Source organism: Nilaparvata lugens, chromosome 3 (genome assembly GCF_014356525.2).
Source record: "Nilaparvata lugens isolate BPH chromosome 3, ASM1435652v1, whole genome shotgun sequence".
In the NCBI taxonomy this organism is placed as follows: Eukaryota; Metazoa; Arthropoda; class Insecta; order Hemiptera; family Delphacidae; genus Nilaparvata; species Nilaparvata lugens.
Window position 1 is genome coordinate 78,321,360 of NC_052506.1, and position 26,132 is coordinate 78,347,491.

Here is a 26,132-nt window from a genome sequence, read left to right on the forward strand (position 1 = left end):
TTTTCAGTTTTTTACAGAATTATTCAGTCGTTAGGTCATGTCAGAGGCCCTGAAATTGATCAGTTGCGACCTGAAAACTCTGACACCAGACCTGAGCCAGCCAGGTCACTCGATATTATCATTTTATAGTTAGTTGGTTCATAGTTGGTTGTGATTATACAAATTAATAATTACGATACAAATATTCAGAAAAAAACTTACAATTTGTTCTCTGGACTTGAGTTGACAGTTGAGTTCTTGCAGGTCATTTGTTAACTGTCTTATCGTGGCATCCCTACTTGTCTCACACTGAAAAAGAAAAATCAAACATTGTTGAATCGAAGAATGAGTAGAAAGTAGTAAACTAGAAGTTCTGTGAACAGTAGACCTCGCGCAGTTATAAACCATAGCTTCCTCTATCCATACTGTCCATCAGAGTGAGTCCTGTTCTGTCGTGTCGGCGAGATATCGGTGTGAAAACGACTAATGGCTGTTGGGGTTGGTGTATCAAAAATGATAACATCAAAATCTAATCTCCTTCAAGGCATACTGGTAACAGGTCAGCACGAGTTGAAAGAAGAGAAAGGTCGAGAGAAAATGCCATGTTACTGTAGTAAACTGTAAAAAGTTGGTGTTAAAGGTGCAAACGTGTTTGTACCTGGTGCGCCAGAGAAACTTGAAAAAATTCCCGTGGGTTGAATTGGTCGTGTAGAGGGGCAGGAGGGGGCGCATCTGGAGGGGGAGGTTCTCAAATTTATCCTCTCTCAAGTAAATAGCCATCATGCTCCGGTCTAGAGAGCAGCGAGCCTTCACAGTTGAGAGATTCTTTTCTAATGGTCGATCACATTCCGCGCTCGATTTGAGATTCCTCCCCACAGACTCGTTCCTGGCCATAATTCGATTCTGTCGTGGGTTAACTCATTTCAGGAGTGTGGAAGTGTCGCTAAACCCAGAAATGGATTTCAACGTACCATCAGAACTCCAGAAAATGAGTGAGGCAGTCAGATGTGTGTACTCCCCGGCGTTCTGCTCGCAAACACACAGCTGCTATGGCAATTTCTAAATGCACTGTTCAACGAGTTTTCCATTAAGACCTTCAACTTCATCCCTATAAATTGGCTGTTGTTCAAGAATTGACTGAACGCGATTTTGTTGCATGTGATATGCTGATGGACAACCTGCCTGAAAACGCGGTCATTTGACAATGCTCATTTCCACATGCGTTTCCTCAATGCGATTTTTTATGGGGTTATTTGAAATCCTTGGTTTATGTCGATCGACCACGGACCATAGCACACCTCAAGAACAACATTCGCGACGCCATTGCCAACATACTGATTGATATACTGCAACAAAATTTCAAAAATCCACTTCATCAGTGTATGCGCAATGGGGGTCGCCATTGGTCTGATGTCATTTTCAATACTGCATGGAAAAAAATGAGATATTGTATTCTCAAATAAAAAAAAGATTGAAACAAGTACTTTTGTTTTATTGGCCTTTCAAATAAGTACGTTTCTCTGGTGCACCTTGAACAATTTGTAAATATGTGAGTGCGCAAATAATTCGCCACACTCGACATTTATTCTGTTAGTTCTTCACAGGTAGTATTTACTTGGATAACTTGGAAGAAACAAGTTTATATTGTTTTAATTCTTCAACTATGACAATTAACGAATTTATATTAATCAAATTCTTGTAGAACTGTAGAATGTCAGTCCTTACCTGAAAAATGTATTTCTTGTTCATTTTCAAGGTTGATTTGATTCACCTAAGATACTTATTTCTTGTTCATTTTCAAGGTTGGACTCACAGTGAATTAGGAACACAGTCTATATCTAAGTCTAATCTGAAATTGTTACTTTCTTATTAAAACTTACTACTTCAACTATTGAAACTATTTATAAAAATATATATTTAAAAAGACAAAGCAACTTGTCTTTACAGTGTAAGGGCACAAACACACCGAAGGCGGAGCAGAGCGTGGCGTTCTAGAGCGAAGCGTCGCGTGGCGTGGTCAGAGCGTTCATGATACACATAGGAAGCGTCTGAGCGTCAAGCGTCAAGAGCCTAGAAGAGTACAAGAGTAGAGCAGACTGGCACTCGCACTGTGACGCTCCGCTTGTAGACGCTCCAAAAAACAAACCAGCTTGTTCCAAAGTTTGACGCCACGCTCCGCTCTGCAAGTAGACGCTTGCAGTGTGTTTTAGCTCATTACTTAACATTATATTGTTCACGACGCACCTCAACAGTGTGTTTGTACCCTAACAGTGAAAGCCGTAGATAAAGATAAAATTTACCTGTATATTATTAGTTCCAGACTGATTATATTCTTCACATTTTCGTACATCACAATTACTTTCAGTGGGTTGTTTGGTAACTTTTTCGTTCTAAAAAGAAAATGAATACATAAATTAATCAATGATTATTTAAAAATTATTTAAAAATTGAATGAAACAATAATCGATAAGTCAAAACATTTGGCTCACATCAATCAATCAATAAATCAGTAATCAATAAGTGTTTTAAGTCTTTATGTATCGTAAAGATACATCAATAAATTGTATTGATGCTATCCTGAGCTCGTCAATAAGAAATCTAAAAATTAAATTTTGTATAAAAAACTATGTGGAACTAAATAGTAAAGAATAGTATACCGTGATATACCGATGAAAAATTAATCTTTTCAAGTTGAAACACTGGAATAGACAGTTTGTTATTTCAATAATTTTATCAAATTCTCAATGTTTCAATCATTCAGTCACTTAAAATGAAAGAAAGTTTAGGAAAACACCAGGGGGCTAGCTCAAAACGGTTTCTATTGTCTATTCTAACTTATAAAACAGTCCAAATTGTAGCAATTTATAATCGAGCATAAGATTATTTTATTATTCATGTGGATGACAAACAATAATTTTTTTATAAGGCTACATGTTAGTTATCTATACCATAATAAAGGAAAGAGCTGGCTTATAGACGTACGGGATAGGAAAATTTATGTTTGACGCATCATCACGTCTGAACTACTGGACTGATTAACTTGAAATTTTGCATATAGATAAATAATTAAACGAGGAAGGTTATAGGCCTATTTTTAATTTTTCAAGATTTCATTACGTCAAGTTTTTAATTATACCTTTCGGAGCATGGGTTACCTGCTAGTTTATAATAATAACTAGTACCAAACTAAAAAGACTAAAAAATTATCAAAAAAAAACATAGATTAACACAGAAAAACACAGATTTTTGACAATTTATTAGTCTTTTTCATTTGATATGAATAATTACCACAATACCAACTTCTCAACTACACAAAAAGTGAATAACTAGAACCTTTCATGCTGATAAAAAACAATGAATCATTATAATAATCATTGGTCCAATTATAAACCATAATTGAATTATATTTATTTGTGATACCAGCTAAAAACACTCACTTGATCATTTTGAAGACAACAAAGTTTATGGTAAACTTTTTCTTTCGATTCCTGATATTGGTTCAAGTGTCGCTGTAGAGTGCTAATACGACTTTGCAGTTCATTATTAATGCTTGCACTCTCGGGCTGGAAAAAAATCTGAATTAAAATATTTCAAATGAAGAATGACTAACTAAATATACAATAACAACCAAAAAATTAAACATTTAAAGGGTAAACTCTGTAAATTATTAGTAGCTTTGATCAGAGCTAGATCTTTTCAAACATTTTAAATTCATTACTTTTAACTACACCATAGATTTAAACTTTATAAAATAGAAACTCAGGGTGTGAAAGTGCAAATGTTCAGTGAGAAAACATGAAGAACCCAATATATAACCTATAAACTTGAGTGTTGATAGGAAATGACATTGGGTAATAGGGCGAGGCAAAACATACAAAAGGATCTCTCTGCCGATAAAAGCCATATGAATAAATAAATAACCACAGTTTTGACAATAATTTTAATATAGTAAGGTCCACGTTGTAATGGCAGTGAAGAGAGTTGGCGTTGTAATGGTCGATTCTCTGCCTTGCCAATGCAGGATAGCTGATACCGGTATATCTGATGCAGTATTAACTGTCATTCTTGTTTAAAATAATCATAATTTTATTCGTCAAGGAAATATATTTTTTCAATTATTGAATAATATATTTTTATAATTAGGATTTAATATTCTGTTTATTAAGGCTGTTCGGGTTCGGTACACTTTTTTATCATTTAAATTGGATAATATTTTTAAATACAATTGTTAAGATACGAGTGAGAAAAAGTGGCAACTAAAATTTTTAACTGGTCTAATAAGCGAGTTATGGGTTGTTGAAGTGCTAATTTTCCAGATTCCGTTTTCTTTCCAAATCTTAAACGGTTTCGACTATATTATTAGAACTTCTCTTAAAAATTCAAAAAATGTATCTTTCCAAACTAAACATTTTACTCCCCATATCGTTCATAAATAAAAAGTAACATTTCTTTTTAAATTCGATAACTTTTATTTTGGCATTAATCGCGAAACAACGCATATTAGAGCAAAGTCAATGATATACTAAATGTATAAAAAAAACTCCAATGGAAAATTCGAAACCGTTCATGATCTGGAAAGAAAACGGAGTTTAGCACTTCAACAACCCATAACTCGCTTATTAGACCACTGAAAAATTTCAGTTGCCACTTTTCTCTCTCTTATAATGATCTCAACAATTATATTGAAAAAGATTATTCAATTTAAATAAAAATAAGAAGGTGTACCGAACAGCCTTAAATTACACTTCTACATTGTTGAAAACTGATCTGGCAGAGCTAGAAAAGGATATCTGTTCTGTCGAATAATAGACAATGATAGCAACACCAATGTCAATCAATGCTATTATAACGTGAACCACTATAACGTGAATTTCACTAGAATTAGAATGTTCTGATCTATCTTTCATTACTATTATATTTCAAATTAGCTTTTATTGGTGTGGAGACCCAGCAGTTGTTTATAGATGCAGAAATTAGAAATAATACCAATTTCTCAAAAACTTTTCATTAATAAGCAATGACCTTAAAGTTTTTTCAAAACTTGAATTTTTTTATTTCAAAACAAATGAGGAAAATAATAGGTTAGTATGAGAATATCGCAGTATTGCAAAAACTAATTGGAAATATACTTACTTTATTACTAAACTTCCTGATAACACTTTTTATGCAGCGGACAGATTCCAACAAATTCTTCATGGAAAGATTTTGTTTGTCATCCTGAAAAAAGAAAAATTTCAGATTGAAAATAATAAAGATACCTGTATATCAGATTTCAGTTCTTTAATTAATTAAATTGACAGAAATAAAATTTTTTTAAATGCTAATTGATGAACGTAATTTCCAATTTATTTCCATCTGTTGACTTGCCGCTATGGCTTCGTATAAAATGAGTGCTGCTATTCAGAGATTGTCAGTTTGGTGTAAGGGCTTTAAGGTGTAGAGCTTTCTGTCCTATCGTACCGTGACGTGTCGTAATGTGAGTGTGAGCGCTGTTATCAGGTCTGGCTGCCGTCGATACGCCAATCCAATCTACCCATCAGAGAACATTCTGTGTTGTCGTGTTGGCGAAAAATCGGTGTGTTGAAATCAACAAAATAAACTACCATAATGCTGATTTCCTACAAACTTCATTTATCACTTTTCATGATTTTAAAAATCAACTTCTTTTCAATAATATTAGTTGCAATTTTAATCATCAGATTGGAAAAGAAAAATGTAAAAAAAAAATGCTTTCTATCAATAACTCCAAACCAAAATCATGGCCTCAGCTTATGGAAAGACAAAGTTAGTAGACAACTGTCTACTAACGTTGATGGAAAGATACATTTTCAAGATGTTCTATGTTTTCGAACGGGTAGTATTATAGTCCACTAGACAGCTGATTTATGATGAATAATTAATTATATAGTCTAGTTTGATTTTACGGTAATATTGATGTTCGAAGGAAACTCCTTTTCCTTTAGTATTATCCTTAAAATGCAAAATTTTAAAAAAACCTTATGTATAAGTCGACGGTCGACGCGAAATTCAAAAAGGAACATACCTGTCAAATTTCATGAAAATCTATTGCTGCGTTTCGCTTTAAATGCGCAACATATACACATTTAAACATATAAATATTTAAACATAAAGAGAAATGCAAAACCGTCGACTTGAATCTTAGACCTCACTTCGCTCGGTCAACTAGTTCGTTGAGGAAGGTTGGCTAAGCCACAGAAAATTTCGAAAATAATGTATTTTTACATAGAAATGTTCAAGTGTTCATCTATCTGTGTCGTGTGTTTCCTGTTTAAATTATTATTATAAAACTGTAAAGTGTTTTCTATTATGTGCTACAAATATAGAAATAATGATATTCTATTTATTCTATTGTAAATAATAAACTACAACATACCTGACTGTCAATCCGTCTGCTGAAGTAGGCTTCAAGTGGCTCCAAAGTATAGTTCAATGTCTCCATCATTTCTTTGCCTTCATTCTGAAAAAATTAATTGAACACATTACTCATTTTTTACTAATAGCGACAATTATTATCAAAGGAAAATCCAAATTGAATGCTGTAAATCACCCCGAAGACAAATATTGACTACTGCAAATATTGACAACAGGGTGAACAGCTAGATGGAAATTCGAGGAGCGTTACCATTCAACAATTATTTGTCAGCCCGGGAGTCGAACCCGGTACCTCCTAATTGCCGGTCAGGAATGCTTACCCTCACACCAAACGTCAAATCTCTGGATTGCAGCGCTCATTTTATATGAAGCCATAGCAGCCAGCCAGTCTACAAATGGAAATTACTGATTATTAATTCATTAGCATTTGAATAAATGCTATATCTCAGTAATTTCCATCTGTAGCTTCCTCCAAAGGTTGAAGTCACCCAATCACTCTATACAACTTGCGGTGGTCAGTCGAACTTTTATTCTTTCCTGCTAAAAAACGGAAGCCACTACATATTTTTAATTTGGCAGTAGAAGTGAGTGGTAGCTCCATATTGGATTGCTCCTAACTGAGGAATGAATCATGGAAGCCGCATGAAAATTTTACAGCTCTGCCACAAAATCTGAAAGAAAGTTCCCTGAAAATGTCAGCTTTTTCCTACCATGGACAAGTTTACAAAAAATAGATTAATTCTAATAATAAATAGTTTATTCTGTTATCATTTTAAAATTTCTGGAATGATCCTCATAGATTAGCGCATGGCTCTACATGTATCCTTCAATTTGATTGGAAAGCAAACGCTTTATGGTGAGTTCAAATCATTATATCTCGAAGTAGTTTTTTCTGCCGAGATACCTATAAATTTCATAATAATAATTATTCTATTTCCAGGTTTAATCATTTTATTTTCTAACAGTCCATTTGTTCAAATTTATAGCGCTATTAGACACTAAGTGCCGGTTGCACAACAGCCGGTTAAATTTTAACCGTGATTAATTCCACGAGAACCAATCAGAGAAGCCGTCTTTTCAAAAACGCCTTCTCTGATTGGTTCTCGTGAAATTAATCACGGTAAAAATTTAACCGGCTGTTGTGCAACCGGGCCTTTGATTTTAAATGGAGACAACATTAAAAATTACAAGAAAATGAAATTTCTTACAGATTGTCCTGAATAATTATTATTAAACTAAAATCCCAATTAAATGCTGTAATTCACCCCAAAGACTTCTGCTACTGCAAATATTGACAACAGGGTAAACAGCTAGATGGAAATTTGATGAGCGCTACTATATAAAAAATATTTGTCAGCCCGGGAATTTAACCTGTTGTCAATATTTGTAGTAGCTGGAGTCTTCGCGGTGATTTACATCATTTAATTAGGATTTTCGTTTAAAAATAATTATTCATTAATTAGCATTTGAACAAATGCAACTTCCGATCTATTTCCATCTGTAGATTGCCTTGAGATTTGTTATGATGATTACAGCTCCAATTCAAAACCGTAATGGAAAAATTAATTATAACATTGGTGAAATTGAAGTTTATAGAATTATGTTTACTGCATTGATAGAATAAAAATATATACCAGTTTGTTACTAAACTGAAATTTCAAATGGTAATTGTATAAATTCACAATTTTTCAGTTAGATTGACAAAAATATAAAGCATAAATTTGCAGCATGCAGCATGAAACTTACCTGATTACTACAGCTCACCGAACCGAGAATAGTCCTAATCTCATCATCGATCTTCTTGCAACCAAGCTTGTCGTCTTCAAGTAACTTTTTAAAGCTTTGCAGTTCGTTCATCAGATTGCTCAGTGGCATCTAAAAAAAAAACATAAACAAATCATAAATGGAAATTAATGAGAAATTGTATTTATTCAAATGCTACTGAATTAATAATTATTACAGGGGCGAGGCGTGACTTTTTGGCTCAGTCATCTCCATGAACAATTCAGTTGAAAGTTTGAATGAAAGCTGCACCCCCTCCCCTACTTTAAAGATAATGTTTAATTTTGGACGATTATTTTTTGAGAAAGATGACATCTAGTATAAGGTAAGCTTACTATTCAAAATCTTAGAGTTGAAAAGTCTAGAACTTGGCTAAATCTCAAGCTTGGAAACTTAATTGAAAAAATTGAAATTAAAATATTTATTATTTATTGATTCATACAACAAGTACATCATCAAAAATGACAGGGGGAGAAAAAATAAGGTAACCTTGTGCTATTCCTCTCCCAGATTTAGATAAGGTTACACATAGTCCGAAATAGGTTAAGTCTTGTAGTTGTTCACTTTACTAAATTTTCAGTTCTTGATTATTTTCACAGAGCAGATTTTTAAATGCAGATGCTTCAAAACCAAACATAGAAGGAATAATAATGATAATTATCAATAACAAATTGCAAACACAATAATTATCGTACGGTTAAACAACACTGGCGCGGAACAGTGGAATCGCAGAAAATAGCGATGTCTTTGACCGTTTACTCCACCATCGTTTACGGGGGGAGAGAGAGAGTGATGATGCAGAAGAGTGGTGGTAGCGAATGCTAAATAGCATTACTGAAATCGCATATTTTTGGGAATCACATTGAACGGATGGAATTGATGATGTAGTAGTCTACTTTATTCATTCAAGCTTGGCGCGGTAGCAGAAAAAAACGTTTCTCTTTTGATTTCTTCACCTTTTTTTGTTTTTATTTTAAATATTTGCAATTTAATAATGTGCACATCACATATCAATTTCTGCCCAGTCATCGGCGAATCCAGAGATGACCGGACGCCTCGCCTCTGAATTATTATTATTATTATTATTATTATTATTATTATTATTAAATCATTCTTGATAGATTGAATTTTCAATGATTGAACAATAAATTTTCATAATTTATTGAGATTTAACATTTCGCTAATTCATCATATTTCTACATTGTTAAAAAACTATCTAGTCGAGGCAGAAAAGGATAAAGCTATCTGCTTTGTGGAATAATAGACAAGGATAGCAACACCAATGTTGATCAAATACTGCCATTATAACGTTAACCTCTCTATAGAGATTTGTTGTCTTCTAGGATTTGAAGATAATAACATTAATTGTGAAGTGGTTCATTATGTAAAGTAGTTAAACACTATTTATTTATTCATAGACAATAGATTAACAGGATGGCGCCACTATTCCGGTTTTGAAAGAATTATGAATAATGTAAATGTTGCTTCTATTATCACCTCAAATTCAAATTGCATACTTGATAAGACAGTACTTGATGATGTGATTTATCGACGAATATTCTAAATGATTGTATTGTCTAAATGATGTTGAGATTGATTGTTAAACTACCAGGTAACCCGTGCTTCGCAAGGATCTATCTTAACACTTGACGTAATGAAATCTAGTAGAATTCAAAATAGGCCTATGTACAGTGAGTCAGTCATTCTATCAGGGCTCGAATAATTTTGAAATTTCAATTAAATAAAAATGGAAGAATATAATTCCTTTATGTAAATAACAACACCTTCATTGAAAGACATATTAACTGCATGCGTTTTCATATTGCCGATACAGCATTGATGAAACTGTAGACGTTTATTTAGCATTTGTCTCAAAAATTGTTGTAGCTGAAAAATTAATAATCCATGCCACGTGTAGGCCTAAACATTGCATCAGGAAAATGAAGTTTCAAAACTATGTTTTTCATGTATAAAGAAATATAGAAACAGATGTTCCTTTTTTAATTTCAACCATATGATTTGGTGATTTTTTAATGAAATCGAATGTACCATTAATGAATTTTAAACATTAATTCTGAAAAATCTAGAAGGAAAATTAAAATTTGGGCTTCCAGGTGCAAGAGATTGATATTTTTAAAATCTATGTGCAAAATTTGGAGATCTAAATCGTTTCCGTTTTTCCGGTATGCAATCCACAAGTTGACATGTTTTGATGCGAACAAACGAACACACGAACAAACACAACCCTACTCTCTCTTATTATATAGAAGAAGATGAAGTTTGTTGAATGAGAATATTGATATTGAGGAATTTTTCCATAATTGAAAAAACACAGTTCTATTTTTTTCCTACAGTTTCCTTGAAAAGTGACGATTCCTGCACTGATTACAGAACGCAAAGATTCACTTTTCCGCTCTTGTGCGGGAAAAAAATTTTCTGCACTCCAGATTTGCACCATGGCAACACAAAATAGTTGGTGGGTTATATGGAGGATTAGTGCACGAAAACAAAAATTAAGTTGGTAAAAATGACTGTGGTTAGATTTAGATGAGAATCATTTCAATGGCTACCCTACATTTATGATAAAATCCCAATCTAGAAATCTAAAACAAGAATAATGTTCATCTAAATCATAATTAAATAATCATCATTTACGAATTCTCATCATTTAATAATAAATAATAGTTCTTTTCTATTGATAATTATTATTTCAACTCCAAGAAATGAGGAAAGTAGCAAATATACATTATAAAATTCGAATTTTGATGTTAAATGATTAATGTTCAATATTCATATAAATAAAAATAATAAAAACATAACAATACTACAATAAATATTCTCTGTTGTTTATGTTATTTTCATAAATAATTTTCAGTTTACTTTGAGCATTTTTCTCGTTAATTTGAGCAAAAGTCTAAATTTCTGAATCGTGTTCCAGTAATTTTTAGCTGAATGAAACAAACTTAGGTACAATTCTTCCCGCTAGGTCGCGCGCTTGTCAGTTCAGCCATCTTGTTGTGTTCAGCCATCTTTCAGCTCGGTTCAGCAAACAAGCTGTTGGAGTGTATTTTGAATGTGAATTTTTTGTTCTATCTGTATTTTTTCTGATTCTTGAATGAATAAAAATGAGAACTTTGGCTGAGAATTTTCAACTTCAATTGGATTATTAATTTTTAAATGAATTAAGGTTGTTATTAATAACAGCATCACACACACAAACATTTGATGGATTTCAGCCATCATTTTACCCATAATTACCCACTTTTCATATTCAATGGTAACTGTAGGAAAAGTTTAATGTGAAATATGTGAACAAAGTTCCTCTGCTGCACTCAAGAAGCCATTCCGTAAACGTTTCTTTCGGTGCAGCAAACTGTCACTTTGCGCACTAGTTGCACAAATAACTATTGCACATCCACATTTATTAAACTTTTTACACAGGACTGCAGTCTCATGTGGATGTGACAAAAATAAAACTGTGTTTTTTCAATGATTGTTAAATTTCGGGTGACCCAGAATAACGGAAACATTTGAAAACGCCATAAAACATTAGTGGGAAGGGCAAAAATGATTTTATTCAAACTGATTTAAAGTTCAAGACTTGCCATATGAGAATTAATAATAACATCAATCACTGTTTGACAATTACTTCTTCAAGATGGCTTCCTCCTGCACGAATACTCTCCTGAAATCTGTGTTGAGATTCCTGAACGATTGCTGCACCATTTCAGCTGGGATATTGTTAATTTCATTTTGAATTGTCTGTTATGATTCAACCACAGTTATTGGTCAAGTTGTCAAAACGTTTGATTTGAGATAGCTCCACAAACAGAAAATCGCAGGTGGACAGATCATGGGACCAGGAAACGCAGAAGTTGCAGCGATCAATGAGGAATCGTCAACATAGATTTCAAGAGTATATTCGTTCAGGAGGAAGCCATCTTAAAGAAGTAATTGTCAAAAACTGATAGATGTTATTAATTGACCGAGCGAAGTGAGGTCTAAGATTCAAGTCGACGGTTTTGCATTACTCTTTATTTATGTTTATATTTATGTTCCGCATTTACGGCGAAACGCAGCCTTAGATTTTCATGAAGTTTGACTGGTATGTTCCTTTTTTAATTTCACGTCGACGTATATACAGGTTTTTGGAAATTTTGCATTTCAAGGATAATATAAAAGGAAAAGGAGCCACGTGATACTTCATATGCCAATATTAGAGTAAAAATCAGACTAGAATTATTCATCATAAATCAGCTGTCGAGTGGATTATAAATTACATGCAATTCAATACCTCAATGTAACTTATTGAAAACACAGCTGTTGTGTGGACTATTAATTGCATGCAGTGAGGCATGCAATTGATAACTTGAAGTAGCATAGTATTTTCTCCCGACTTTTCTCTGCTTTCAACTCAGTAAGCTTTTGATGATAGCAGCATAGCTGTTTATACACCGATATCTTGCCGACACGACAGGACAGGACAGAATTTACTCTGATTGAGAGTATTAGAGAAGACTGTAGTTAATAACTGCGCGAGGTCTACTGTTCACAGAACTACTAGTATTTCTCAAATGGCAAGTCTTGAACTTGACATTAGTCTGAATAAAATCATCTTTGCCCTTCCCACTAATGTTTTATGGCGTTTTTAAAAGTTCCCGATATTCTGTGTCACCCTGTATTTTAAATGCTCGTACCTGATTGTGTGATTGATCGCTGATGTTGGAAGACGATTTGTGGTGCCTACTGTTGCTGTCATCTGGCTTCAGCGTGGACATGCCGCCATCACAGCGGTAACCATCCACCAATAGCAGCGCTTCGTTCAAATTGAACAGTATCGAGTTCAATACCAATTGCACCTGTAACAAGTGACAACAATCAATTCAAGAAGGTAAATTCGTATTGTTTTTGTTGGTGGAGAAACCCTTGCGGGTAGGTCCCACCGCCTTAATATTATAATTTAAGCCGTCAACGGCCTTACAACTGTCACTTCAGCAGGGACTGACAGTTTAACGTGCCCATCCGATAACACGGGAGTGATCTGGTTAAAAAAAAACTTTTGGTAATGAGAGTAGGGTTTGATTCAATTCAAGAGAAAAGTTTTGATTAAATGAAATAATAGTTGGCTGTCTATATCTTTTTTCACCAAATGTCTCATAATCATGAGTTATAGTGAGGTCCACGTGATACTGGCAGTGGAGAAAAACGTTGCCGATCCTCTGTCTTGTCAATGCCTTCTATAGACGGTAGCTGATACAGGTTTACTGATCTAATATTTATTGTTCATTCTCGTTTAAAATAAGCAAGAAATTATATTTTCCTCCACCTACTGTCAAAAGTACTTCCTTTACTCCCTGAAACATGATACTAAAGTGTCACTTTCGCTCTCGGTACTAAAAAACAGAAAAACTCCCTAGGGAGTAAAAGTGACTCCATTTAAGTAACATGGGAAGCATCTCTATTTTAAAAACGTACATTTGGAATAGGTCAGAAGGTCTAAGCTCAGATGAGGAAGCATATAGAGTAGTCATTAAACCAACTAAATTCAATACCTCAACCAGACATTTGATCGATATATAAAATTTATGTTTGTATGCTGAAATTATTATTACAAACTTCATATCACTATACTAGAAAAAATGTATATTTTTTTCTTTTAATCCATGTTATTCAAAATACCAGCCGACGAATATTACTTATTAACTAATCAAATTTGAAACGGGAACTTCATCATAGCTGTAGTTGTGGCTGTCATTGTTGTTACAACTTTAGCCGACAGATAGTGCTGTCGGAGGAGAACTGTGATTACAAGCCAGCTGTTTCTGTTTACTTTTTAGATTATGTTGAAACACATTGTTTGGTAACATACGTTTTTAAAAACTATTTTATTTGCAGTTTTTATAAAAATGTAGGTGGAGGAAAAATGTTGTGTATATCACGAGTGAAAAATGTTTTTTCTCCCTCAGGAAAATTGTTGCCCTCGGCTTCAAACTTTTCCCTCAGGGAGAAAAAACAGCACTTTTCACTCCAGATATACAAATAACTATTTTGAATAATTTCATAATAAATGTGTTCAGGATGAGGCACCGACCCTTCAAGCCATGCATCAAAAGTGATGTCTCTCCAGTGGAAAGATGCACCGAGATCGCCAACATTTTGTCACCAGCTATTGACTTTTTTTACTACAAATCGACTTCACGAGGATGCTGAGTGCCCTTCGAGAAAGCATCGACTGAACGTCAACTCAGATACCATCCTGACGTATGCGGCATACTAAGGCAATTTCTAAGCTGTTCTGCTGCACTAGATAACCATACAAAAACTAATTGTTAAATAATGTATATCTTTGTAGCTCACTTGTTTTTTTTTGTTCAAATGAATAATTAAGATAAAATATTTTGTTAATTAATGATTAATTCTACATTTTTAAAAGACGATCTGGCAACACAGCAAAGAGATAGCGCTATCCGTTTTGTTGAATGATAGACAAGGATAGCAATACCATTGCTAATCAAACACTGCCATTATAACGTGGACCTCACTATAGATACATCTCGATATCATCAATATTACATAACTTCGTTGCATAAAACTTATTTTTCATACTCTAAACAAAAACATTTTTGAACGGTAATAACCGATTTTCTTTTGTGAAACCACAGAACGCACATATCTTTCTCCTGAAACTCTGTCACCCCTACCATTGAGTCGACTGTGTTTCTATGAAGGTCATCACGAATTATAGAAGCTTAACCAATTTTTGACACAAAAGCAGGTGCGCGACTACTATTGGTTGTCTTTTTATTCACCTATGGAATGAGTTCAATAATTTATGCTCATCCTGTATTCTAATGCTTATACCTAGAAATGGAATATTTGAATTTTGAAATTGAATAAATAGTTGTGAATCTTTGGCTAAACGAAATAGGTACCGTAGGGATGGAACCGAAAATATCATTAGCTCAGTTTATAGGTTATAGAGTTTTATACCCAACTTATTCTAGGTGCAGCAAGTAGGCTACTAATTGGTGGACGTTCTCTTGCTCCGGTAAATTCTATTGTTCAATAAGATAAATTTCAAATCTCTTTATTTCTTTATTATCCTTACCTGTTAAGTTCTCATACAAGTTTCATCTGAATCATTTTGATTAGGATTCACCTTACTCACAGGCAATATAGCGTATGTAAGGGTATTTCTCATTACTATCATAATCTGTATATTGTACAAAACAACAAATTGTTACTATAGTCTTTATTATGGTATGCTTATGAATTCTATGCTATATTGTAGTACTACTGTATTTACTGTTGTGCTGTGCAATATACATCAATTTTGTAAAGTGTTGAAGAGAATAAATTTGATTTGATTTGAGTTGGTGATGAGCTGACATTATTCTTGGCTTGAGTTAACAAAAATCGGCTTGAAATTTAGAACATAAACGCTCCATACCATGTGATATCTTCTTATGCTATCTTTTCTCTATGGTATCACCATGGATGATACAGTATCACCAGAAAACTATACAGTATCAACACAATATGATACAGTATCATCTCAACTTGATACACAACACCATGTTATATGTATCTGTAGATATTTAATCTGTATCAAACTTGTATGTGTGTGTGTGAAAATAAATTGAATTGAATATACCGGGTGATTCAAAAAGAATAACCCAATTTTAAACAGTTTTATCTATTTAAAAAAATAGTGCACACAAGCCAATTCTACATCAAATTACTCACAGTAGTATCAAGTTTATGATGATATATTATAAGTGTTCTATGTGCCATCCTTCTGAGGCTCGGACGACATCTAGACGGTTGCCAAATTCATCCCAGACTGTTCGCAAGATGATGCATTAGCAAGAGTCTGAGAAGACATCGACTGTTCGCAAGATGTCTTTTCACGTTTGATGAACATTTCATGTTTATGCTCCTCCCTTAGCACTTGATATTGAGGACCTAATGATAACTTGACTGATAAATGATAAACCAGGATAACTGAGCACTTGATATTGAGGAGCTAATAACCAGGATAACTGATGCAGTAGCTACAGTCCGAGAAGACATCTTGCGAACAGTCTGGGATGAATTTGGTTGCCGTCTAGATGTCATCCGAGCCTCAAAAGGAGGTTACATAGAACACTTATAATACATCATCATAAACTTGATACTTTTGTGAGTAATTTGGTTTGTGTGCACCATTTTTTAAAATGAAAAAAAAAACTGTTTAAAATTGGGTCATTCTTTTTGAAACACCCGGTATTCTTAGGTGGGCCGCCCACTAGAACCGTTTTCGTCCGAACTAGCATCGGCCAAAAACTACCGAACACGACCGAACGACCCCCAACAAAGAAAGGAATAGATGCTCGTCCATTGCAACAGGTTCATACGGCCGTGCACGGCCGTCTCTGGCCGATCAATTCGGATCAATTTTTCGATCCGAATTGGATGGGATTTTCCGGCTCTATCCGGCCGAACTAACCAGTCAAGCTGAGACAACAAAGTGTTCCTAACCTAAAATTGTTTCACAGTCTTGTTTGTTTTTGTTTTTTGAAGTTGTTCTGTTTAATAAAGTTGTAACTATGGACAATGAAAATTTAACAAGTTTGGTTCAAGAGTATGTTCTATAGTGAGATATGCGAGAAAAAATATATCATCGTCGTGATGTTCAATCTGTGGACAAAGATTGCTGAACAAATAGGATCTGAAGGTAATATTATTGTAATGAATAACTAATTTGGTGGATATTTGTTTATTCAATTTTCAAAATCTCAATATATTCATTGTATATGGAAAATTTTGGTGGCTATGATAGTAGGTAATACAATAGTTCAGCCAACTACTGATCTAGACAAACAAACGGTTCCAATGGAGTCAATGGACGACTATATTCGGCCGAATTAACAGACGGCAGATTGGTCCAATCCAAAGGCCGAACGAATCGGTTGAATACGGTTCCAGAGGACGGTTACCCTAATGCTATCTTTTCTGTATGTCAATACCCAGAACTGGAATTTTTGAATTTTGAAATTTTGAATAGATAATGGTTGAACTGACGTCATTCTTGGGCTGGCTGCGTTTGGCAGCTGCTAGCAGCTCACTGAGACTGGCGACGCGCTGCTTCAGGTGATAGAGCTGCGCCGACACTTCGATCGGAAGCTCCTTCAGGACTTTCAACTTCTCCTCCAGGCTGGCCACGGCTGAGTCTTTGTCTCTCAGCTGCCCAACCAGCTGAAAATCGGAATTCAATTCGTCAATAATTCGACTGAGTCATTATCAATATTGTAGAACCGTTCCATAATTGAATAAAAACTTGAAAATGTGACCGGTGTGGTCACGAAACCATGGTCGTGTATCGAATAAAACTGTGTAGAACTTGACAACATATGTGTGTTTTTATTCAATCGTCATTAATTACAGTTCAAATAAAATTATTTATTGTCACACAACATTAAAATGTTACAACAACGTCATTAATACACAGAAAACATCAGTTTAAAAATCTATTACAAAAAAATTAACAAAAGAAAGTCCGGGTCCAGTAGCTTTGCAATCGGCAGAGGGCTACTATCCTAAAATACTACCCGTTCAAGAACTACCCGTGTATCTTCTCAAAAGCAACGTGTTGCATCTGAAAAGATACACAAGGAGCTTAAGGCCGGTTACAGAGCTCGACCGACCGTCAGTGCGTACGTCTTTTCCATAGAGATTCCATTTATCCGTACAGAGCAGGACTGACGGCACGCACGCGCACGGTCAGGACCATGCGTTTTATACAGCGTACGAAGACCATCGGTCGAGCTCATGCGCATCCGTTCCATCGGTCGACTGACGCGCTATTGAAAACAAATAGAATCTTTCAGAGCTGTACTGATCAGTAGCCCGATCGCAACATAGCCAATGTGCTGACACCTCTGCCCGACAATCAGCTGATATTGAATTGAATAGCATAATGAATGAATTAATAGCAATTAATAGTGTCATATTTGAATTCAGAGTTTTTCTATACATCTCTTCAATCATATCTAAATTCTTTATTGAAAAAATCTTATATTATTAATATAATCTACATTTATTTGATCCATAACTTAAAGTGACTGCAAGTATTCCCAATGGTGATACAAGCTCGAAATAACTCATCAAAATTTCTGATGGACATTCTGAGGTAGTTGAAAAATATATCTTCACCCCAAGCAATGATGTTTAAAATGGTACTAAATTCCCTTTGAAATGCTCTTTGGGCGACCATCGGGTGAACTTGATATCTACGTGTTTTAATCTTTCGTTTACGAAGATAATAAGCTGCAATTAAACAATCTGTAAAGGCGTCCATTTTGTGAGTCAGAAAAACTGATGTATGGTCAGGATGGTGCATACGCACTGACGGTCGGTCGAGCTCTGAATGTGTAAAACTGATTCATCGATGCGTACGGTCAGGATGGTACATACGCACAGACGGTCGGTCGAGCTCTGTAACCGGCCTTAATATATCTCTCCACAAGCAACAGATGCTCTTCTGTAAACGTGTTGCATCCGAAGAGATACACTAGGAGCTTTAGTGTAGGGATGGGTATCGATACATCGATGTTTAAATCTTCGATGTTTCAGCATCAAACATCGATGTTTACTGTTCGATGTTTTTCACTTATCGATGGGTTTTACCTAGACATTGGTCATCCGATGTTTTTCCCAACTAAAAAGTAAAAACAATTCTAATTTTTTAATTTGATACAAGTTTTTTTTTGTTTTGTTTGAAGAGGATTATCTTGAGAGCAATAAGCAATAGTAACAGAATTACAATCATTATCTCTATCATATTTAGTGTAGTATTCTGTTTAGTGTTTTTTGTCAATATAGATCATCACTCTTGTGAAAGATCTCGCATAAGTTTTGATTTCCTGCAGATTGCTATTTTTATTTTTCAATCAGGCTCTCTGTATTTTCATGTGAGACTGTTGGATACTCTTGAAGATTTACATTACTTTTGTGGCCCGTGTCAAGGTTAGATAGTTATTTAGAATTGAATAAAAGGTCGGATTCTTTGTTTCTTAGGAAGAAAGAGTTTTTTCTTACTACAATTATTTCCTCAACATGTGTTTAACACTAATTAATCTAGCTCTGGAAAAGAGGCCTCGTATTGTAAGGAGTGCAGATATCCATCCATTTAAGAAAAAAACTTAATCCATTTTCATTTCCTAAAAAATCTATCAGTATTGAATGAATACGATATGAGTATCAATGATTGCTAAAATTAGTTTCAAGACCGAATCCTCAAGGATATCCGAGAGGTTTCAGACAAAACCATGAAGATGACAAATCTTGTGAACTAGAGTTGATGTATCTTTCTAGTCACAACCTGACTTCAATTATTCGAAAGACTGTTACTTGAATACCACAAGTCCAAAATGCTGTAATTCCAGTGTTAGTAACTGTTGAAATATTGAAATATACGATAGCTCTAGATAAAATTGTAGTCACTTTAGAAGCTCTTTTTGTGCTCTACAATCTGAGTTCAGGTACAGCGATCTATCTCATATTCCAGGAACACCTGACAACAATGCTCCTTGTATTGTGAAAAACACCTAATTTTCAGCTTCAAGCATCATCACCAACTACATTGTCCTCACATTGATATTTCGCACAACGACATATAAGTTCTTGAGATTATGTTCTATGGGAATCACCCGTAAGATACACTTCATTTCAGTATTTCCTAGTGGAGAGGCGCGCTTAAGGACACCTCAAGGATCAAAATTCAAACACATAACTTTTGACACTGTAGTGTTGGGCATCCTGCTCATAACGTCAGAAAAGCAATGGAGTGAAGTCTTCGTATTAAGCCAGTCGGGTGGTCTAGTTTTTTAAAGTTTTGAAGTCTTGTCAATTAAAGGGGGAGCAGTGTAGTGTTGGGCATAATAAAGAAACAAGTGTCTAACAGTCTTTATTAACGAGTACTCCAAATAAGGATATTACACTATAAACATTATAGACACAATGCTCAGATTCCATCGTACTACACTTCATCCTTCTCGGTTCGTCACGGCGGTTCAAAATCATGCATAATAAGTTAAATTCGGTCGAAAAATGGAAAATTTATTGTTGAGTGTACTTAAGCCATATTCCAATACACAGAAAATGACCAATTTCTATATTAAAAGTTGCATGTCTTGTGAAATACTTCTGATAAAATTTCCAAATCTAGTTAGAATGTGAAAATTGTCCCCCTCTACCCACTCCAATAAATAATACTTTCGATTCCAAAACAATTTGGAAGTTAAGATTTTAAAAATGGCGATTTCAGTTTTTAATTTTTTTTCGTAATTTTACTGTTGATCAAGAGTTTCTAAAACGAGTCTGATACATCATAGAAACTTACGATTGATTACAAATTGTAGATAAATTCATCCTCTAAGAGGTCAGTTGCCTAAAATCCATCTTGAATCACTTTTCGCTATCCTAGAACTGCCAAAATCGTTAATATGAGAAAAATATTTACAATTTTCCGGATTATTTTCAACAATCAAATCTCACTTTACGAACATATTTTTTCATGAATTGTTTACAGCAGATGAATAGGAAATTCTATTGTACATTTCAAGATCATGTAATAATTTTTATAATAAGGGGTTACGAGATACATAGCTTTGAATATAGAAATTGGTCATTTCTTATGTATTGAATATGAATAAGTACCTACACTCAACAATAAATTTTCTATTTTTGACCGAATTTGACTGTTGATGCATGATTTTGAACCGCCTTGGCGAGCCGAGAAGATGAAGTGTAGTACGATGAAATCTGAGCATTGTGTCAAAAGTCAATTACAAGTGTTTGAAATTTTGATCGTTGAGGTGTCCTTAAGCGTGCCTCTACTAGGAAATACTGAAATTAAGTGCATCTAACGGGTGATCTTACCCATGAACTTATGTCATTGTGCGAAATATCAATGTGAGGACAAAGTAGATGGTGATGATGGTTGAAGCTGAAAATTAGGTGTTTTCCACAATACAAGGAGCATTGTTGTCAGGTGTACCTGGAAATCTACTATATGACATAGAGCGCTCTACCTGATCTCAGATTGTATAGCACAAAAATACGCCTAGAGGGATTTTGAAATATACATCTAAATTGTAACAATCAGAAGATATTGTTGATTAAAAACTAAAATTCATCAAAATTGATTTTTTCTTCAAATTTAACTCATTTTTGAAAAATTATAACAAAGTACTCATTGGAGATAGAGAGTTCCGAGTGATCTCATTTTTTTCAAAATTATATAATCTGGGAGAGATTTGGCAGAAATAGCTGAAAACTGGAAAATGAGCCGAAAATACGAGGTTTTTGGGCTATTCTGTATCTAGCACAAGGAAATCTTGCATGAAGAAATTGGTTCTGGACTTCTCTTATGTACCCAAATAATATATTAACAAATCAGAACTACAATATAAATTGCAAGAACACCACAAAGAGAGCTTTAATGTTTCTCTCCATAAGCAACAGATGCTCTTTTGTATTCTCAAAAACAACGTGTTGCATCCGAAAAGATACACAAGGAGCTTTAATGTATCTTTCCATAACCTAGTCTAATCTAACCTAACCTAACCTAACCATCAAGTTTTACATTTAAAGCGTTTTAATAAATTTCAATATAATTCTCATTTGTAGTTTCACTCTAATAAATCCTGAACGAGCCCTGTTAAAAACGTCACAATACCTTGTTGGTGGCAATTTTGATCTGCTTCCTCAGCTCCTTGATGATGTCGTCCTTGAAGTGCGTCTGCATGTCGGCCTGCCTGAGACGCTCCTCCAGCTGCTGGGCGTCGCGACGCAGCGCTTGACACGTGTCGTGTTTGTCCGCCACCTCAGCTGTCAGCGCGGCGCGCATCTCGCGCGCATTCTGAAAGCAGCACGCGAACAATCAACACAGAAGATGGTGAATCGATTTTGATAGAATCACTTCAAACTGACAGCATTAGTGCTGCGGGGAGCGTTGGTGTTATTTACAAGGAATGATGACTGTTTAAAGTCTCGAGGAGGAGGGGGAGGAGGAGGAGGAGAGAGATTCTGATTATTTTATTCATGTGTTCAACAAAACAAAGATTCAACCTGCGTTCTAGTGTTAAAAATAAATATCGGGGGAGTATAGAAGCATAAAAAATTATTACGAAAGGAGAAATTATAATATATTATTTATAGTTCATACAGAAATGTTCTATCTAATCACAGTGAATTGAGATCAATTCCCAGAGGAATGCAAAAATTTCTCTCACAAACGCCTGGTTGCACAAAAGCCGGTTAAATTTGAATCCTGATTAACTTCACGTGAACCAAATCAGAGAAAACCATTTCAAAAAGATGGATCTACTGGAATTAATCAGGATTGAAAATAGCCCGGCTTTTGTGCAACCGGCACTAAGTCTAAGTACCTGATTGAATTATTACAAAAGTTCAAAAGCTGAGTCATAATTTTATCTCAGTCCCACACACATGCACTCGCTCACTCACTTCAATCATCAACAGACGACGAAATTATCATCTGTTTTCCCAAGGATGAATGAATAATTATTATCCTTTTCATGTCCTTCAGCGAATTTTCCCAGGGATGAGACCTAGTGCAATCGAATTTTTATATCATAAACCTACTATGTTCCAATTTTTTTGAAAATCGTTAGAGCCGTTTTCGAGATCCGTTGGACATACATAACCAGATAAACATATATAGAAATTGCTCGCTTAATGTAATAGGATTACCAGGAAAGCTCAACTCAAATCGTACGACTCCAGTCGAGGATACTTTAGTCTCTCGACCTTACTACTTTTTTGCTCATTGTCACTACTTCAGTTTCATGTTACTCCACTAACCTCACATTATTAAAAATATGAAATCCAATTCGTCACTTTTGCGCTTGTAACAAATTTTATAATAATTATTATGAATATAATTATTGTCTCATCTATTTCTTATTACTGTCTTAACTAAAATGATAAAACATCAATTTCATCAAACATAACCTCACTTTCATTAAAAATGCACGGCAATACGCAACTCATGTCAAGGCTCGACCAACATGTCGTGTCGACGCTCGGCTCAGTCTCACAGTCGCGAGGTGGCGGAGACTAGAGTCGACTGGTCTGAGTGTCACCATTTGGAAACACATGCTGCGTCGAGAAGAGACTAGAGTCGCAGTCTCTTCTCGACTTGAGTCGCGTAAGTGTGAGTTGAGCCAAAGAGTAAAATAACATGACGAATCATATACAGTAGGAGGAGGAGAAAGAGGAGGAGGAGAAAGAGGAGGAGGAGGAGGAGTGGGTGGAGAAGATGAATTAGCAGGATAAGGAGGGTAAGGAGGAGAAGGAGAAGGTGGAGGAGGAGAAGGAGGATGAATAAGAGGAGTATAAATATTTAAAGTGAGGTCCACGTTATATTGGCAGTATTTGATCAACATTGGTGTTGTTATTCTTGTCTATCTTAGACAAAGCAGATTATATCGGTATCCTTTTCTAGCTCCGCAACGTTACCTGATCGTTTTTAAACAATGTAGAAAAATAAAAAATTATCAAATTATTATGATCTCAAAAAGTATTGTTAACTAATTGAAAAATTTCTTGACGAATAAAATATAATGAATCATTTAAAAAAAGAACAATTAATATTATATTAGATATACCGGTATCAGTTATATCATAGAGAAACAATAGCTTGAGTAGATATCCCATGGTATAGGGCGTTTATGTCGCAACTTTCACTGTTATCTTAAGCCGATAGTCCACGTATTTCTTTCCCAAAAAGGTGTGTGACGCTGGTAGTCTCCCATATTGTGCCGTTCATACACTCTCACCCCAACAAAACAGTAAAAATCTACAATAATCGATAGTAGTTGACTTGAGATAACAGTAAAAGTTGCGACATAAACGCCCTATACCATGGGATATCTACTCAAGCTATTGTTTCTCTATGATTATATTCTAAAGAACGCAGTTGCAAGGCAGAGAATCGGCAACGCTGTTCTCCTATCTTCCATCACTGCCATTATAACGCTGACCTCTGTATAGAACTTAAACGTTCGAGAGTAAAGTCAAATATGTTAGCAACATACCTTTTCATTGCTGATCATCATCTGATTAAGTTTGTCGATTTTCTTTTCCGCTTCGTCCACGCTTCTCCTTAAAACTTCTTTCTCTTTCTCAACGTTGAGAAGCTTTTCCTTTGTGCTCTCCAACTACAGGAAAACAACAAAAAAAACATTAAACCAAGTTAGATAAATTGCCAATATTGAAACTGCTACTAAGTTAGCAATGAGAACGAAGTAAAGTTAGGTGAAGAGCAAAGATTTAGCATGCAACTTATTATGAGAAAATTGGGAGATAAGTTTTGGGCTGATTGGATTGTTCTGTCACAATCATAATAATGGATTTTTTATAGATGAGTAGATTTACAAGCATATCCAGAAGTGTTCAATAATCCATAAATATGTTCACTTATGGAGCAATAAGTAAAACCATAGAAAAAATTTAGCATAAGAAGATACCACATGGTTTTTAGAATTCATTCAAAGTTTGAAAGTTTTGTATCAAATTATGGTGTTGTGTATCAAGTTGAGATGATACTGTATCATGTACGTATTGAACTAGGTATTATCATTATATTGATTTGCTTCATCTTGCTACAGAAATTTGTTTATACTGCTTTTACTCTCTTTTTCTAGCAAGTAAATTGAATTGGATAATTGAGTTTTACCATAGAGAAAAGATTGTAAAAGAAGATATCCCACGGTGTTGTGTACCAAGTTGAGATGATACTGAATCATATTGTGTTGATACTGAATCATTTATTCTATTGGATTTATTCTGTGAGCTTTTGAATGTAAATTAATAAATAAATTTATGGTGATAACCAATGGTATAGGTCGTTTATGTTCGAATATCAAGCCGATTTTTGTTAACTCAAGCCGACTACTGTCTATCATTACTGTATTGGCCAGGTGAGAGTGTAAAAACGACACAGTATGAGAGACTACCAGCGTCACATAGCTCCACGAAAAATAACTACAAGGGACCATCGGATTAAGTTGACAGTGAAATTTAAGACATAAACACCCTATATCATGGCATATCACCATATTATGATGCAGTTTCACCACTAAATGGCCTTATACCATGGCAAATCACCATAATATCATGCAGTTTCACCACAAAATGGCATAGTATCACCACATATGATACAGTATCACCACGAAAAGATACTGTATCATAAGTGGTTAAATGATACAGTATTATTTTATGTTTACAGTATTATTTTATTATTTTATTATTATTTTAATAATAATTTTTTTATGCTTTCGTACTCCAGAGCGAAGCTCGGTCCCCGATATTAAACATCTAAGAATCTAAACATATGAACAGAAATTGCTCGTTTAATAGTATAGGATAGATAGTTTACCTCCGATAAGCAGGCCTTGTAAGCTTTCCCCGAATCACTACTCGGCTCCATGCTGTTCGGAATTCTACTTTCTTGGTTTTGACTGCTTACATCACCATTCTGAAATCGAAAAGAAAATGAGAAACAGAATTAAGAATAAAACGAAAGAAAGAGTAGAAGATGAAAGTGACATGCAAATATAGAACTCAAAGATAACAGTATAAGATAGAAACACAGAAAAAGCTGGAGATAATGATAGAAAAATATCAATTACCACAGAAGATGTCGTATGATTATTTTCAGTGTTGCCATTCTCATCCAACTTTTTTACAGGAACGTTCAACTTTTCTAGAGCTTTTTGCTGGGCCTCTATGATCCTGAAAAATAAACATCCTATTATATTAAGCGTGCAATTTCTGTATATATTTATATGGTTATATATTTATGTCCAACGGATCTCGAAAACGGCTCAAACGATTTTCACGAAATTTGGAATATAGTAACTTTATGATATAAAAATTCGATTGCACTTAGGTCTCATCCCTGGGAAAAC

The 26,132-nt window shown here is 34.6% G+C and overlaps 1 protein-coding gene across 1 annotated transcript in view; it reads right to left on the reverse strand.

The window, feature by feature from the left end:
• LOC111055259 (girdin) overlaps positions 1–26,132 on the reverse strand; it is a 58,227-nt gene that overhangs the window by 16,645 nt on the left and 15,450 nt on the right. Inside the window, exons 4-15 of the mRNA XM_039424705.1 lie at positions 25,854–25,956; positions 25,601–25,699; positions 24,258–24,380; positions 21,875–22,057; positions 17,218–17,391; positions 12,852–13,013; positions 8,119–8,247; positions 6,374–6,457; positions 5,113–5,196; positions 3,417–3,542; positions 2,280–2,369; positions 202–288 (exon numbers count right to left, since the gene is read on the reverse strand). Coding sequence (XP_039280639.1) covers positions 202–288; positions 2,280–2,369; positions 3,417–3,542; positions 5,113–5,196; positions 6,374–6,457; positions 8,119–8,247; positions 12,852–13,013; positions 17,218–17,391; positions 21,875–22,057; positions 24,258–24,380; positions 25,601–25,699; positions 25,854–25,956 — 1,444 coding nt within the window. The remainder of the gene's footprint in view (positions 1–201; positions 289–2,279; positions 2,370–3,416; positions 3,543–5,112; positions 5,197–6,373; positions 6,458–8,118; positions 8,248–12,851; positions 13,014–17,217; positions 17,392–21,874; positions 22,058–24,257; positions 24,381–25,600; positions 25,700–25,853; positions 25,957–26,132) is intronic.